Here is a 16,054-nt window from a genome sequence, read left to right on the forward strand (position 1 = left end):
GAACCTCACTGCACACCACGCACTGTGGCTTTGGGGAATCTGCGTTGCCAATCCAAGTGAAGCCCAGACACAGATACTTTTCATCATATTTCCTCTTTTTTTCCCAGTCTGCGCCGTCTCATCTTCCTCTGACTCTGGCTCGATTTCTTCTCCCAGTCTCTCCCCAATAACGCACCTCTCCGTTCCCCTCGCCTCCGATTCCTCTCTCTCTCTCTGTCCCTCTCCTCTTTTACGACTGATAGCTTCAGATGTCCCACCTGACAGTTTTTAAATTAAAATTACATTTTTTTTTTATATCTAATATTATTACACCATCAGACCGCCATTACACTTTTCCTCTCGCGCACCCCCTAGAGGCAGCTCGCGCACCCCCAGGGGTGCGCGCACCCCACTTTGGGAATCCCTGCCCTAGACCAGGGGTCTTCAATGTTTTTCAGGCCAAGGACCCCCAAACTGGTAGAGCGATGGAGCAGGGACCCCCGACTATATATAGTGTATAAAATGGTGTTTTATATTAAATGGGCCTAGTACCGTGTATACCTCTTTATTGTGCATTCAATACTGAAATAATACACCGGTTGATATGTTCATGTTGTTATTTTAAACATGTGCAATGTGCAGTGAGTAGGGGGCCGTGCCACTGCCTTTTATAAACACACCATGTCAGCTGATACCAATGCCAACATCAACATTGTCTGTTAATTGCATGATAATCATCATACAAGCTATTATTTTGTATTCATTGGTTTATGTGATAAGGGACAGTGCACATTAATAAACACATTTCTGTAAATGCACCAGCGTTAGCCAAAAGGCTATTTTTCATCTGTAGTCCCAAATTGACGTTTTTATTTTAAACATAAATGTGGAAACTAAAATGAGTGATGGTCTATTAGTGCCGCTGTCATGCATAACGATACCTGTTCTCTTTCATACAACACTGAACTATTTAAATAACGGACACATTCATGTTTACAGAGGTTTTTTTTTACTTATCGAATCAACCAAACATTTTTCGGGCCCTTGCAGTACCTCCTGTTGAAGACCTCTGCCCTAGAGAGTCCAATGCCCACCCATCAGTGTCTGTGTGAAACACTGATGCAGTTGGAACGTTCTTAGGGCCGGTAGAGGCTCGCTGCTCGTGCTGACACAGCGCTCGCTGCTTCATTCAAAGGCCACTAAAACGTGTCAAGAAAGCATCGACTTCAACACATCATTCTCTGTCAAAACGTATGTGGCAACCAACCAGCCTGTTCAAGGCATGGTGCTCCAGAGCCTTGTGCCCAGCATGCAACTGGGTGAGGTCCAAAGTACACCATGGACAACAAGATGCCAGTACTTTCTAGCACAACTGATGGCATATATACACACACACACACACACACAACCACACACACACACACACACACACACCCCCACTCACACACACACACGTGTAGAAAATGACTAATATTTCATTATGTGTTGGAAATACCCGCTTTATCTGATCCATCACATCTTCACCTACAGCCACATGTGTGCATCAGGAAGTGTAATGAGATACTATTTGACTTATTACTCCTTTAACAAAGTAGTATTACTTTACATTTTACTTTACTATATTACTTTTAAAGTAATATAGTAAAGTAAAGTATACAACGGACAACGTAATGTTCTTTGCATCCTTGACTGAGGCGATGCTTCCAGTTGAAGGGTTGCTTGCCTCCCCTCTCCGTAGGGACCGGTCACGCATGCTGAGGCCACATTCATCTTCACATGCTGCCATGTTCATCATCGTACCATAAACCCACCTGGCACGAACAGCTGACCGCGTTCTGGTAGCATGACGGATGAATAACTAATGTATGAAAGCGTCATCCTCACACTACCTGTTACTGGGTAACACTGCTCAGTGTTAACACAACCTTCGACTGTCTTTACTGTGTGTTATTCGGACCTTAGAGACAGCGTTACCAAGCGGGTTCTGCTGTTCAAAGTTCTTTCATTTTCAGAGTGATCTAGTTGTGCTTCAACTGACTATCTCTCAAAAACACCTTCCCTTAATGAGAGCATCAGGGGCGGGGGCTGAAAGCTGCTGACAGTGAGAAACCTCTTCAAATTGGATCCACGAGTCGGACAAAACCCTGACTGCCTTTCTCTTACAGCCCAGAACAAATGTGTGCTGATGACTCGTCAATCTGGACAGGAGTGTTCGAGGCGCTCTATCTTTAGCAGAGCTGTGTCGGATCATGGAGCATTCATTTTACAGCTGCGACATTACATACATGCTGAACAACACGTAGTTTAGGCTGACTTTAGAGGTTTTACTACAGGCCGTGAATAACAGCCACAAGACCCTCAGCTCCATCAAGGTGGTGCCGGGCCACGTGCGCCCTTTTGGGCAAAAGTAAATGTGTGCACACGCTGCTCTTTCCTGCCCTGAAAACTCCCCAACTCTCTCTCTCTCTCACACACACACACACACACACACACACACACACACACACACACACACACACACACACACACACACACACACACACACACACACACACACACACACACACACACACACACACACACACACACACACACACACACACACACACACAGGCCAGCGGGAGGTAGGTTAGCCAGTCCTGATCTATAGAAACGTGGCTTTAGAGGAGTGTCAGTGCTCGGGCACCCTGGTAAAAGCATTAAAATGCAAAGCGTGGCCCTTTTAGCGTCTGCCATTGCGCCTCGCCCGGGTGAAAAACATCAGAAAGCTGCTTAATCCCCGAGAGCTCCAGCAGGGTCCTCGGCACATGTCTGGGCCTGGGGTTTCCAAACCTTAACAGAGGAATACATTAACCCGGACTGCCACTGTGCTCCAACACACTCTGCTGTTTCCCCTCTACGACAGAGCGGCTGAGGCGCTTCCTTTGTTCCTTCCTTTGTTCCTTCCTATACAGACTGAAGTTGGGGAGCGGCTCTCGGTGGAATCGACTCTGCTGTGAGTGACCGCGGTCACAAGAGGAAAGTTCCCTCAAGTCCTAGTGAGAGGCACTGGGTCACACATTGACAGTGGAAAAACACAAAGGGAAGGGAAAGACAACCCCCCCCTCACCACCGAGCTGTCAGATATCAATCTGGAGTGTTTCTTGAGGGAGCGGGGAAGCTGCTCTGTATGGCAGCATCAGAGCGCATGGTCAGTATAGATAAGTGGGATCCAGTGAGGGATGGAGGGAGGCTCCCGTTCCTCTCTCAAAAAAGCCGTCGTGAAGCAAGTGTGCTTATCATTTGAACATTAATCTTGGGTGTTACTGGAATAATATCTATTAGTTATCAGTTGCCTCGTCATCATCATGTTTTATGAAGACTTCATTTTGGGGTTTGGCCAAATCTTGAAGGCATGTTGTGAAAAAAAGAAAATAAATCAGACGGGTGATGGTGTGTGATTCTTGGCCACTTGCTCCCAACAAATAGGGCGCAATAGGGCGCAGAGTCGCCGGCTGGGGTTTCAACGACGCACTCAGCCGGTCAGCGGCAGATCAAACAAGGGTGAGTCACTGCAACGAGCATGCAGCCGGAACATGAAGCAGTTGGCTGCAGAGGAACCGGAGATTAGGACAGACATCGAGGTGCACACTCACTCAGAGACGCATGGACGCAAGCACATACGCAGCCGATCACATGATCCTACTGGCAGATAACAGACGAGCATCCATGCAGCTTTATAACAATGTCAGAGATGTGGAAATCGACACGTTTTGGAATATTCACGTAAGCTTAAACTGTAAGTCTTTACACTTGATGTCTCCTCTTCACAGGTCAGAGCCTCCAGAGGCAGCTGTGCTTATTCAGCTTCATGGTGTCGCAGAGAGCTGACCAACTGGATTCATTAACAATAAGTAATCAGTACGCTTATCATATTCAATGAGGCGAGTTACAGTTCATTGAGAGAGAAGGCTGCTTAATACAGTTTGCATTTGGTCACTAGTGGATCTTGCCCACTCCAATATGGCGGACGCACAGCGGCGTCATACGGCGCTCCATGTGGGTGCTCTGTCCGCTCACTGCTACACACAGCAGACACTTTGCAATTCACTGTGTTCCTCGCTCACAGCTGCCTGTGCAAGAGGCTGGCGCTGAATTGGTGCGCGAGGACTCAGGTGGTGCTGACGGCAGTTAATATCAGTGTGTGTGTGTGTGAGAGAGAGTGTGAGAGAGTGTGAGTGCGTGTGTGTGTGTGAAACAGTAGAATTTGCTCGTGAACAAGTTTTACAGCACTGGAGACGTTCGACATAAATCTGAAGAGCCCCCCCCCCTTTTTGTGAGTGACGGAGAGTTTCTTGTGTCAATGTACTCGTGACAGTGTGAACCTGTCCTTAAACCCGATGACGTTTGGACATTTAAATGTATTTGTGCTGGATCTTGTAGAGATTTGATCTTAATGATTGTTAAGTGCACAAATCACAAGACTTTAGTTCTCATAAAACTCTCCACATCACTCAGTGCTGTCATTCTGTGGAGGCTGGTTGAGTTTCAGCGGACTCTGCTTCCTCGTATTTATTTTTTCTATACTTTTAAAACACCTTAAAAACCAAGATGCTGTAAAGTGCTTTATTCACGGAAATCTGTGAGGATCTGTGGAAGGTGTGACAGCACAGCATGATTCAGTGATGTCCCATCAGGCTCTTGTTTGTGTCAGTTGGAGTGGATTCATCCTGCCTCGGTTCAAACAAGAACAAATCCACATCTGTCTCCACTGACTTCTGGAACAGAAGCTACAGATGTGTAGCCTCTGCTCATGGGAACATCACTACCACCGTGTGCACCTTCCTGATAACGTGGACAGCGTGAGGCCAACGAGAGCTCAGCTTCATTATCTGTGATCGATGCAGATCGATCAATCGCCCTCTTAATCACTACCGATCACATTCTAAATCCTCTCACTTGATGTTTCTTGGGCTCTGGCGACATCTCCTGGGGGATGAACTTGATCGGGCCTTTGATCTGCCTCCTGGACCTCTTGGTGCCGTCTGGTAGTGTCTCCATGGCGATATCGGCCTCGTCGCTGCTGGCCTGGTCACACTCGGAGCATTGCCTGAGGAGAAGGAAGAGAACTCCTCCCACTCAGCTGTGTTGATCTGTATTATCACACAGAATCTCTGCTGTACACTCATCAGAAGAGGGAAAGAGCTGAGAGACAGAGGACGGACATACAAAGATGGTGCCGACCCTGATGACTCTGACCTCTGACCCTTCCTCTAGCAAACACCACTGTGCTGCTAGCATTGCAGCAGAAACCTGTCGAGACGTCATGTGTAGTTCGTTGTGTTGATAAATATAATGGTCATAATGGTATCTAGTGGAACTGGTCTAACGAGCTGAACCAGGAACTCAAGTTCAAGTTAATAACGTTTCAAATATCCATATTCATATGTTTAGCCTCCATCGGGTTGCAGTTTACGTCCATGTCTGTACTGAATGATAGCGCATGGGACACTGATCAGTCAGCGTAGACAGCCTGAAGTAGTGTGATTTGGTGGTGTTCCTCTAATGTTGAACATGTCATGAAGCACAGCGGCATGTACAGTGGAGGCTCTGCAGCCAGCGGATGTGAGGACTGACGGAGCAGCAGATCCTCCCGAGGAACCTTGGGCTGTGTAACCTTCACTAAAGGTTCCTCAAGCTTACAGTGATCCAAAGAATACACAGGGAACGCCTCAGCCACTGACAGTGATTCAGTCTCCATGGTGCTCAGGTCCCGAACCTTCAGGACGCGTCCGGCCCGTGTAACCCCTCGTGTCTCTCACCAGTAGCTGTTCTTGGTCTTCTTGGGCATGCGTGTGAGCGGTGGCTCCAGGCAGCCCAGGTGGTAGTAGAGCTTGCAGGTGTCACACAGCACCAGCAGATGCTGGTCCTGGTTCTTCTTACAGATGCCACAACTGCAGGAAAACACGTGAAACGATGGTTACTGCTTATTTCGCAGAAAAAGTAGTGTTTGAGCAGCCTTACATAAAGGTATGTATCTATTGATAGGACATTGAAGACAAAAGCACCCTGGTCTCCGTATGTGGACGTGATCATTTAACCTTCATCTGTGATCCTGGCTGTGCGTTGCTAGCGTCTCTCAGGACAGTGTGTTCACCTGTAGAGGATTGCTGGCAGGCTGGATGATTTCCCTGGGGATCCTCCCTCCTTCTTGCTGGGCTTCCTCTCTTTTGGGGCTTTCAGAACAGCTGGCGTGTTCAGTTTCTGCCAAAAAAAGATGCACACGTGTTTTCCTGTTACAGCTATGAGCAGCAACATGTCTTCCCAGAACAGTGACCCTGTCCTCTGGGTACACACAGGACACGCTGGTTACACACAGACTGGTACTCTGTGGAGGAAAACACTGACGTTGGTGGATCTTTCAGAATAAAGCTGGAAAAGGTGATAATGAGAAATACAAATTAACTCGTTGTTTGCATTGAAGTTTGGCGAGTTGACCGTAATAAGGTGTCAGTATAGTAACCACGTGGCCAGCGTGGATGAGTTGTGAGAGTACGGTGTCAGTGGACATGTTGTGTATTTATGGTAGAAGGAGAATGATACGTATTCAGTCGACCAAACAGCCTGCAGTATGTGGTTACGTTTGTATTTCTCTGCTTTCAGAGACGTTCTTTCAAACGGATGCACGCCTGGAACTCCCTTCTTGTGTCCAAGTGTGCAGCGCTTACAGCAGCCACAGATACTAAGCGGTGGTAGAATCATTCTCATCGTTTACTTAAAGGCGCATGCAGTCACTGTACACCATCACAAGAACTCTGGAGCAACCCTGGGATTGAGATGTAATCGATTCATATCAAATGTTTTCCTTATTATTAAACTGGATGGCTTCCTAAATTGAATATAATGTTAAAATCTGTCACTTAAGCTGTTTTTTGGCGGAAGCTGAGTGCCATCATTCCCTTTATACAAAATGACGGGTTTATTGTTTCTAAATAAGTTCATAATAATAGTTACATACGTGCCAAGCAAGGGTCTGTTCGTCCAATCAGAGTTCATGTCGTTGATGAGAAAGTTGCTGATCATCTAATGTGCAGCCTAGTTGCAGATTATACCTTTCTACTTAGAATGAAAAGTAAAACTGTAGGCCGGTCACAGTTGTATCACTGACAAGTGAGACTTTACTGATCACCTGCTTTGTGTTGGCTGAGAGTTCAGCCTGTTAGCAGAGCAGAGCAGTGAGGAGAAGGAAGGGCAGGTGGACAGCAGCAGCACACAGCTAGTTTACTCTCCCCTGGATCTCAGGTGCATTGCTGCCACGCAGGTTAATTAGAAAACTTATCTCGTAGGGACCGAGTTTGTCACTAAACAGACAAGGTTTCCCCCGAGGAGGCTCTAATCTGGGCGCGCTCGCTCTGCCTGCAGCGCCGAGGGAGCTTCCCCGCAGGGAGGCCTGATAGAGGGAGGGGGGGCTATCTCCGCAACCTGGACTGCAGTTTGTCCGCGTCCGACCACGAGGCAGCGTCTCTCCTGCTGATATGGAGCGGTTTCAACATTGTTAACAGGCTTTATCAGACAGATGAAGACGTTTAGAAGGTCCAGACTATGAAGCACACAGATCACACATCTGTGATGTCTTCAGTGTGTCCTCAGGAAACACTGAAGACATCACAGAGCAGCAGCAACCTGGAACACTTCCTGTTGCTCAGCACATTCGATATTCAACACAGTACAATCACAGAGCAGCAGTCAGGATGCCGATCCTTTGTAAATCGTTGGAATAGTTTCTTTGCCCCACAATGAGCCAAACATACATGCCAGTGATTCTCCGACCTGCATACCACTCCTGTGATGACATTCATCCACATCACAAACATTCACACTCGCACGTCCTGCAGTACAGATATTGAAGGTAAGTTAAGGGCTGTTGTGACAGACAGCCATTCAGTTCATCTGTGTCACAGCAGTCAGTGGGGTTATTGATCGATCGACGAGCGATTGAGGGTTTATTATCAGTCTTTAGTTATTCAGAAAAGATGATTGAATAACATTGGAATATTAATCAGACACAATTGTTAAATTCATTTTAGGTACATTCATTCCGATTATTCTGGAACGTAAAAACAATCAATCGATCAATTAGTCGTTAGATGAAACAGAAATGATCCTTCGTGATATCTATTTATATGTTTCTGCAATGCTTAGGTCAAGCCTGATGTTGCTCAACCCATTACAGATTGATCCCGGTCTCCTCCACACAGTGAGGCGTGCAGCGTATTGATTAAGGAGAGAGGAAACGAGGAGATATGTGTTAAGAGACATGTGACGTCCTTCCCTCAGTTGCGTCACGTGAAGCGACGTCCGTTTCTGATGACGGTGCTGATGATCACAGCTGATCAGCTGTCAGTCGGCTTTAACAGCTGGAGAGACTTTAGATAAGTTTGTGTCTGTTCACGTGATTATAGTTAGGACCGGTTCAGGTTTATAGTTAGGGCTGGCTCAGGTTTATAGTTAGGACTGGCTCAGGTTTATAGGTAGGGTTCGCTCAGGTTTATAGTTAGGGCTGGCTCAGGTTTATAGTTAGGACTGGTTCAAGTTTATAGTTAGGGCTGGCTCAGGTTTATAGTTAGGGCTGGCTCAGGTTTATAGTTAGGGCTGGCTCAGGTTTATAGTTAGGGCTGGCTCAGGTTTATAGTTAGGGCTGGCTCAGGTTTATAGTTAGGGCTGGCTCAGGTTTATAGTTGGGGCTGGTTCAGGTTTATAGTTGGGGCTAGATCAGGTTTACAGTTAGGGCTGGTTCAGGTTTGTAGTTAGGGCTGGTTCAGGTCTATAGTTAGGGCTGGTTCAGGTTTATAGTTAGGACTGGTTCAGGTTTATAGTTGGGGCTGGTTCAGGTTTATAGTTGGGCCTGGCTCATGTGTATAGTTGGGGCTGGCTCAGGCTTGCCTTGGACCAGCCTGTAGGTGTGTGGAAACAAACAAGGAGTCGAGTATTCCCTTTGGCTGCACCATGTGGCCGTTTATTTCCATCCATACAAACATTTTACACATTCACTTCCTGTCACCCTTTAACCCCCTCTGTCACCAAGGTTACGCCCCTTTCCTTAAAGGGGCCCCCGTGAATTCGGTCGTCCCCTACATGCCTCCCCCCAGAATTCACCAACTCCCGAGATTAGTCCCAACCATTAATGTTTGGGGGCCCGGATCAACCGACCAGCCCGACTCCGTGTCTCTCGGGCCGGAGGCAGAACCACCGTTGAAGGCCCCCTCCGGGTCCTGTCGTGCTGAGGTGGGAGGGCACGAGGCCGCCCCCCCGTGGGGGTTCAGCCAACCGTACAGGTTGGTCCAGATGTGCTGGTTTAAGGCGGTCAACCGACACGTACTCCAGCTTGCCGCCCATGTCGACCTTGCAGGTTTTGTCTCCGGTCTCCAGCACCCGAAACGGCCCGACGTAGGGGGGTTGAAAGGGTCCACGGTGGCCGCCCTGGCGAACAAACACATACTCCGCTGACCTGAAGCTGGACGGGACATATGACTGCGGAAGGCCGTGCTGCGACGTGGGCACTGGTTTAAACAGCCTGGCTTTTTCCAGGAGCGTTTCCCGCTGCTGGGTTGCAGACCAAGGGTCTGTGACTTTGGGGATAAACTCCCCCGGGACCCGCAGTGGCTCTCCATAGACCAGCTCAGCCGATGAAGCTTGCAGATCATCTTTGGGGGCTGTCCTGAGCCCCAACATGACCCACGGGAGCCTGTCCACCCAACTGCTGTCTTTGAGGCTGGCACAGAGAGCAGCTTTCATCGACCGGTGGAACCGCTCGCATAAGCCATTAGCCTGCGGGTGGTAGGCGGTAGTGCGATGGAGCTTCACCCCTAGGCTTCTTGCAACTGCATTCCACAGCTCTGATGTAAACTGTGGGCCTCGGTCTGAGGAAACGTCAGCTGGGGCTCCAAACCTGGCGACCCAAGCCTGAATAAATGCCCGAGCCACCTCATCCGCCGTTGTTGATGACAACGGGACAGCTTCTGGCCAACGAGTGGTTCGGTCTACCATCGTGAGGAGATGTGTGAACCCACGGGATGGGGGCAAAGGTCCTACCAAGTCCACATTCACATGATCGAACCTCCTTTCTGGCACAGAGAACTGTGCTAACGGGGCCTTTATGTGACGGTGCACCTTGGAGAGCTGGCACACCACACAAGTCCCGGCCCACTTCCGTATATCCTTTTTCAGCCCGTGCCAGACAAATTTTGCTGAGATCAACTTCTGAGACGCCCTCTTGCCCGGGTGGGACAGACCATGAATAGCATTGAAAACCTGCTGTCTCCATTCGTCAGGAACAACTGGCCGCGGCTGGCCTGTGGAGACGTCGCACAGGAGCGTAACGCCAGTTTCGCCAAACGGGACCTCCTCCAACCGCAGTCCCGTGACTGCCGTCCTCAACTCCTGGACGCCCGGGTCTGTAACTTGATCCTCTGCCATCTTGTTATAGTCCAAGCCTAACTGGACAGCCCCGGTGACAGCCCTGGAGAGACAGTCTGCGACCAGGTTTTCCTTGCCCGCTACATGCTGCAGATCCGTGGTAAACTCTGATATGAAGGAGAGCTGGCGCTGCTGGCGTGCAGACCATGGTTCGGTGCTCTTACTCATGGCAAACGTCAGTGGTTTGTGATCCACAAACGCAGTGAACGGCCGAGCCTCCAGCAGGAACCGGAAATGCCGAATGGCCAGAAAGAGGCCGAGGAGCTCCCGATCGAACGTGCTGTATTTCCGCTCATTAGGCCGTAACTGTCGACTGAAGAAGGCCAGCGGTTGCCACGCCCCTTTCACCCACTGCTCGTGCACCGCGCCCACCGCGTAGTCCGAAGCATCCGTGGTGATGGCAATCGGAGCCTTAGGTGACGGGTGTGCCAGCATTGTTGCGTTTGCCAGAGCTGTTTACGCATCAACAAACGCAAGTTCCCTCTCTTCAGTCCAATCCACCAGCTGTTTGATGGCCTTGCCTTTCAGGGCTTCGTACAGGGGCCGCATCACTTGCGCTGCTCGGGGAATAAAGCAATGGTAAAAGTTCACCATGCCTAAAAACTCCTGCAGGGCCCTCACCGTGAGTGGGCGTGTAAAGTTAGTCACTGCCTCCACCTTTGCCGGGAGGGGGAGCGCCCCGTCCTTTGTGATGCGGTGACCCAGAAAGTCAATGGTGGTCAACCCAAACTGGCACTTAGCCGGGTTGATGATCAACCCGTGCTGGCTGAGTCGCTCGAATAGAGTCCGGAGGTGAGACCTGTGCTCCGCTCTTGACGAACTGGCCACCAGGATGTCATCCAGGTAGACGAACAGGAAACGCCATTAGACGCTGGAACGTCTGCGCTGCATTTTTTAGGCCAAACGGCATCCTCAAGAACTCAAACAGGCCAAACGGAGTGATCAGCGCAGTCTTGGGAATGTCCAGCGGGTGAACGGGCACTTGATGGTAACCTCGTACCAGGTCCACTTTCGAAAACACCACGCTCTCCGACAAGTGGGATACAAACATTTTACACATTCACTTCCTGTCACCCTTTAACCCCCTCTGTCACCAGGGTTACGCCCCTTTCCTTAAAGGGGCCCCGTGAATTCGGTCGTCCCCTACAAGCCCCTAGATATGCTGCTATAGACTGATACTGCCGGGGTACTTCCTAGGATACACTGAGCTCCTCTCTCTTCTCTCTCTCCTTCTGTATGAATTCATGTCCCATTAATGCTCATTGCTAACTTTGTCTTTTCCTCAGAGTCTTTGTGCTTTCTCTCCTCACAGGTTTCCATGGATCAGGGTAATACCTGGACCCTGGTCCTTCTTCCCGCCGTGGTCCTGCTGACACCCACTGCTACTACCATTATGATTAGTCTCATTGTTGGAATGCTGTTAAGCATTCCAACTTTATTATCCTTGTTATCCTGTTTCTTTATTCAACTTCTTCTATTTCTTCCGTCGCACCGCTTCTCCTCCATTTTTTAAGCTACAGAAACCGTTCAACTATTAAAATGTTCAGCTCTTTCACCAGAGGGGTGCTATGACTTTTCATATTTCTAACCTTTAAAGTTTTTGAATGATTAAGCTTTTTATTTTTTCAATAGGATCTCTATGGAGAATATTTTCAAATGGCTTCAGGCACACAGGTGTTCGTGATTAAGCCAATTAGTGATGTTGATAAACACACAGACACACGCGCACATACACTCCTCTCCCTCTCTCTCTGTGTCTCTCTCATACAGTCATTCAGGTCTTAGGGATCTTTAGAGGTCTTTCCCCCCTCCTCCACCCCCCCCCCCACACAAACACACACGCCATTTTAAAAATAAAAGCCCCACAGAATGAATCCTAACTAAAATGCTTGTGATGAGCCTGTCATTTAATAACCGGTTTGTGTTTATCTAACAGAAACCATTCAACCATCAAAATGTTCAGCTCTTTCACCAGAGGTGTGCTATGACTTTTCATATTTCTAACCTTTAAACTTTTTAAATGATTAAGCTTTTTATTTTCAATGGGATCTCTATGGAGAATATTTTCAAATGGCTTCAGGCACACAGGTGTTCGCGATTGAGCCAATTAGTGATGTTGATAAACACACAGACTCACAGACACACGCGCACATACACTCCTCTCCCTCTCTCTCTGTGTGTCTCTCTCATACAGTCATTCAGGTCTTAGGGATCTTTAGAGGTATTTCCCCCCTCCTCCACCCCCCCCACACACACACACACGCCATTTTAAAATAAAAGCCCCACAGAATGAATCCTAACTGAAATGCTTGTGATGAGCCTGTAATTTAATAACCGGTTTGTGTTTATCTAACATTATGATTCTGTCTCCTCTCCCCTTCTCCCCCACACCCCACCAACAAATATCACTACTGCTGGAATTCTTTTAAGCTATAGAAACCGTTCGAATATCAAAATGTTCAGCTCTTTCAGGAGAGGGGTGATATGACTTCATATTTGTAATCTTTTTGGATTATTCAGCTTTTTGCAATTCTTTTAAAATTGGACATCTATTTTCAGCAATGTTTTTGAGATTCATTTCAGCTTTCAGCATTCCAATGCATTTTCAGCAGGAAATGCATTTTCTAGTTTATTTAATGATTCTCTTCAATGCAAGCAGATGTCCTTTGGTCATTTTAGTTCTTTTGAATATGTGGCTCTAAATTCCACTCAAGCTTTATTCCTAAACATTTACAGACCGCCTAAATACTGTGCAACCTTCTTTGATGAATTTACTGAACTGCTGCCTGTAATCTGTATTGATTTTGACTGTGTTGTTATTGTTGGTGATTTTAATATCCATGTTGATAATCCCCAGGACAGAGAGTCTATAGAACTATGTGGTGTCCTTGATAACTATGATCTGACTCAGCATGTGACAGGACCCACCCACAACAGGGGGCACACTCTGGACCTAATCATCACCAAAGGTGTAAACATTTCCAAGGTTGCTGTGACTGATGTTGCACTCTCTGATCATTTCTGTGTTTTCTTTGAGTGCAATCTCCTTGCACACAAATGTCCAAACCAAGGTTGTGACAAAGCGTTACATCTCTGAAAACACCAGTGAACTATTTATTCAGAAGTTCTCCTCCACACAAGCCCTCTCTTGCCTCTCAGTCAAAGTTAAAAATATTATTGATGCCATTGCACCCACTAAAGTGAAGGTTGTCTCGGGTAAGCAAAGATCTCCTTGGAGAAATGCTACGCTGGTCAAAATAGAGAAACGAGAGTGTCGGAAAACTGAGCGCAGGTGGCGAAAAACTAATCTCCAGGTTCACTGTGACATCTATAAAGAGAGACTTCGCAATTATAATTTGGAACTTAGAAATGCAAGGCAGTCATTCTTCTCTGACATCATAACCAAAAACAAGAACAATACACGTGCCTTATTTGCTACCGTCGATAGGCTAACAAACCCTCCAGTGTCGGTAGCTGCTGAGCTCCAATCCACCTGGGCATGCAATCAATTTGCCTCCTTTTTTACTGACAAAATTCAGAAAATTAGACAAGCAGTCAGTGCCTCCACACCAACCACAGGATATGTGTTGTCCCGATCTCTGAATAACATACATTCAAATATCATGACACAATTTCATTCAATCGACCGTAGAAGCCTAGAAGACATTATACTACACCTGAAGTCCTCCTGCTGCTTGGATATTCTACCAACACACTTTTTCAAAAATATTTTAAACTGCATGACCACTGATCTCTTACAAATTGTAAACACATCCCTTCTCTCAGGTGTCTTCCCACAAGCCCTAAAAACTGCAGTTATTAAACCGCTCCTAAAGAAGGCTAGTTTAGACTCCGCAACGATGAAAAATTACAGGCCAATATCAAACCTCCCATTTTTAAGTAAAATAATTGAAAAAGCGGTTTTCCAACAGCTGACCAACTTCTTGGCCGTAAATAACTGCTTTGATGTTTTCCAGTCAGGCTTTCGACAGCACCACAGCACTGAAACTGCTCTTGTTAAGGTTTTCAACGACATCCACTTAAACATAGACAATGGCAGAAGTTCAGTCTTAGTGTTACTGGATCTCAGTGCTGCATTCGACACGGTCGACCATGCCATACTCCTAGAAAGACTAAAAATCTGGGTGGGACTCTCTGGCACAGCACTTAACTGGTTTGAATCCTACTGGAAGGACCGAGAATACTTTGTGTCTGTAGCTGATTACACATCAGAGCTGACTAAAATGACATGTGGTGTTCCCCAAGGTTCAATACTGGGGCCTCTTCTGTTCAACATCTACATGCTTCCACTAGCTCAGATTATGGAAAACAACAAAGTGTGTTATCATAATTATGCAGACGACACACAAATCTACATAACTATGTCACCAGGGGACTATAATCCCATACAAGGGCTGGGTAACTGCATTGAACAAACCAACAACTAGATGTGCCAGAATTTTCTTCAATTAAACAAAGATAAAACAGAAGTAATTGTTTTTGGTACCAATGACGAACAATTGAAAATCACCGCTCAGCTTCAATCACTGATGTTAAAACCCACAAACCAAGCCAGAAATCTAGGTGTAGTTATGGATTCAGACCTCAACCTGAACAGCCATATCAAGACAATTACAAAATTAGCCTACTATCACCTGAAGAATATATCAAGGATTAGAGGTCTTATGTCTCAACAGGATTTGGAAAAACTTGTCCATGCATTTATCTTCAGCAGACTGGACTACTGTAACGGTGTGTTTACAGGTCTCTGTAAAAAGTCTGTCAGAAAGCTGCAGCTTTCAGTTTTTCTGCTCCTCATATCTGGAACAAAGTCCCAGAAAGATGCAGGTCTGCTGAGACCCTCAGCTCATTTAAATCAAGATTGAAGACTTTTCTGTTTGCTGCTGCCTTTAATTGAGCCACATTCAATTTATATATTAATCAATTTCCTGCATTTCTGCATTTTACTACTGTATTTTATTTCTTACACTGTTCTTAATTGCTGTTAAATCTCCTATTCTTTTGCCTTTTGTTTTCAAATTTAGAAAGTGCACAATATGTCGCCATTTCCTCCGGGACCGAGTTCGTGCAAGGCTTACACCATAAAACGCAGATCGGCAGAGATCTTTTCCAGACGTGGTTTGTGTGCGAGTAATTGCAGAATTGCGGCAGTGTATGGTTGATTGCGTGCAGCGTAATGTCTCAGGGAGACATCGATTATTGTTTCAATGTATGTTTTAAATCTCCTTTACTTTTGCCTTTATGCTTTTAATGGTTTCATGTGAAGCACTTTGAATTACCCTGTTGTTGAAATGTGCAATACAAATAAACTTGCCTTGCCTTGTTATCATATCTGCTGCCCAGTAGCTGTTCGTCCCTCGTGGCATTTTAAAGTGGCTGGTAGAAAATGTCTTGTGAGTGTTCTCTTGTGAAGTTGCCAGGAGCATCAGGAACAAAAGAGGGATGAGAGTCCCGGTCAGGGACATCAATAATTTCTGCAAATGCACAGGCAGGATGACAAATAGGAGATGAAAATGTGTCAGATAGATGACACAAAAGCATGCAGTGCTGTGACTGATGTAGCTACTTAAATCGTACGTGTTCATAATTAGGTGATTTA

The 16,054-nt window shown here is 46.8% G+C and overlaps 1 protein-coding gene across 3 annotated transcripts in view; it reads right to left on the reverse strand.

Moving 5' to 3' along the window:
• phf14 (PHD finger protein 14) overlaps positions 1–16,054 on the reverse strand; it is a 105,204-nt gene that overhangs the window by 55,641 nt on the left and 33,509 nt on the right. For 2 of the 3 annotated variants that reach the window (XM_079288491.1, XM_079288492.1), the window contains exons 12-14: positions 6,116–6,222; positions 5,781–5,912; positions 4,918–5,068 (exon numbers count right to left, since the gene is read on the reverse strand). The exons of the other annotated variant lie outside the window; for it this stretch is intronic. In XM_079288491.1, coding sequence (XP_079144617.1) covers positions 4,918–5,068; positions 5,781–5,912; positions 6,116–6,222 — 390 coding nt within the window. The remainder of the gene's footprint in view (positions 1–4,917; positions 5,069–5,780; positions 5,913–6,115; positions 6,223–16,054) is intronic. 3 annotated transcript variants of the gene reach the window in all.

The sequence above is a fragment of the Melanostigma gelatinosum genome, assembly GCF_949748355.1.
Source record: "Melanostigma gelatinosum genome assembly, chromosome: 17".
NCBI classification, from domain to species: Eukaryota; Metazoa; Chordata; class Actinopteri; order Perciformes; family Zoarcidae; genus Melanostigma; species Melanostigma gelatinosum.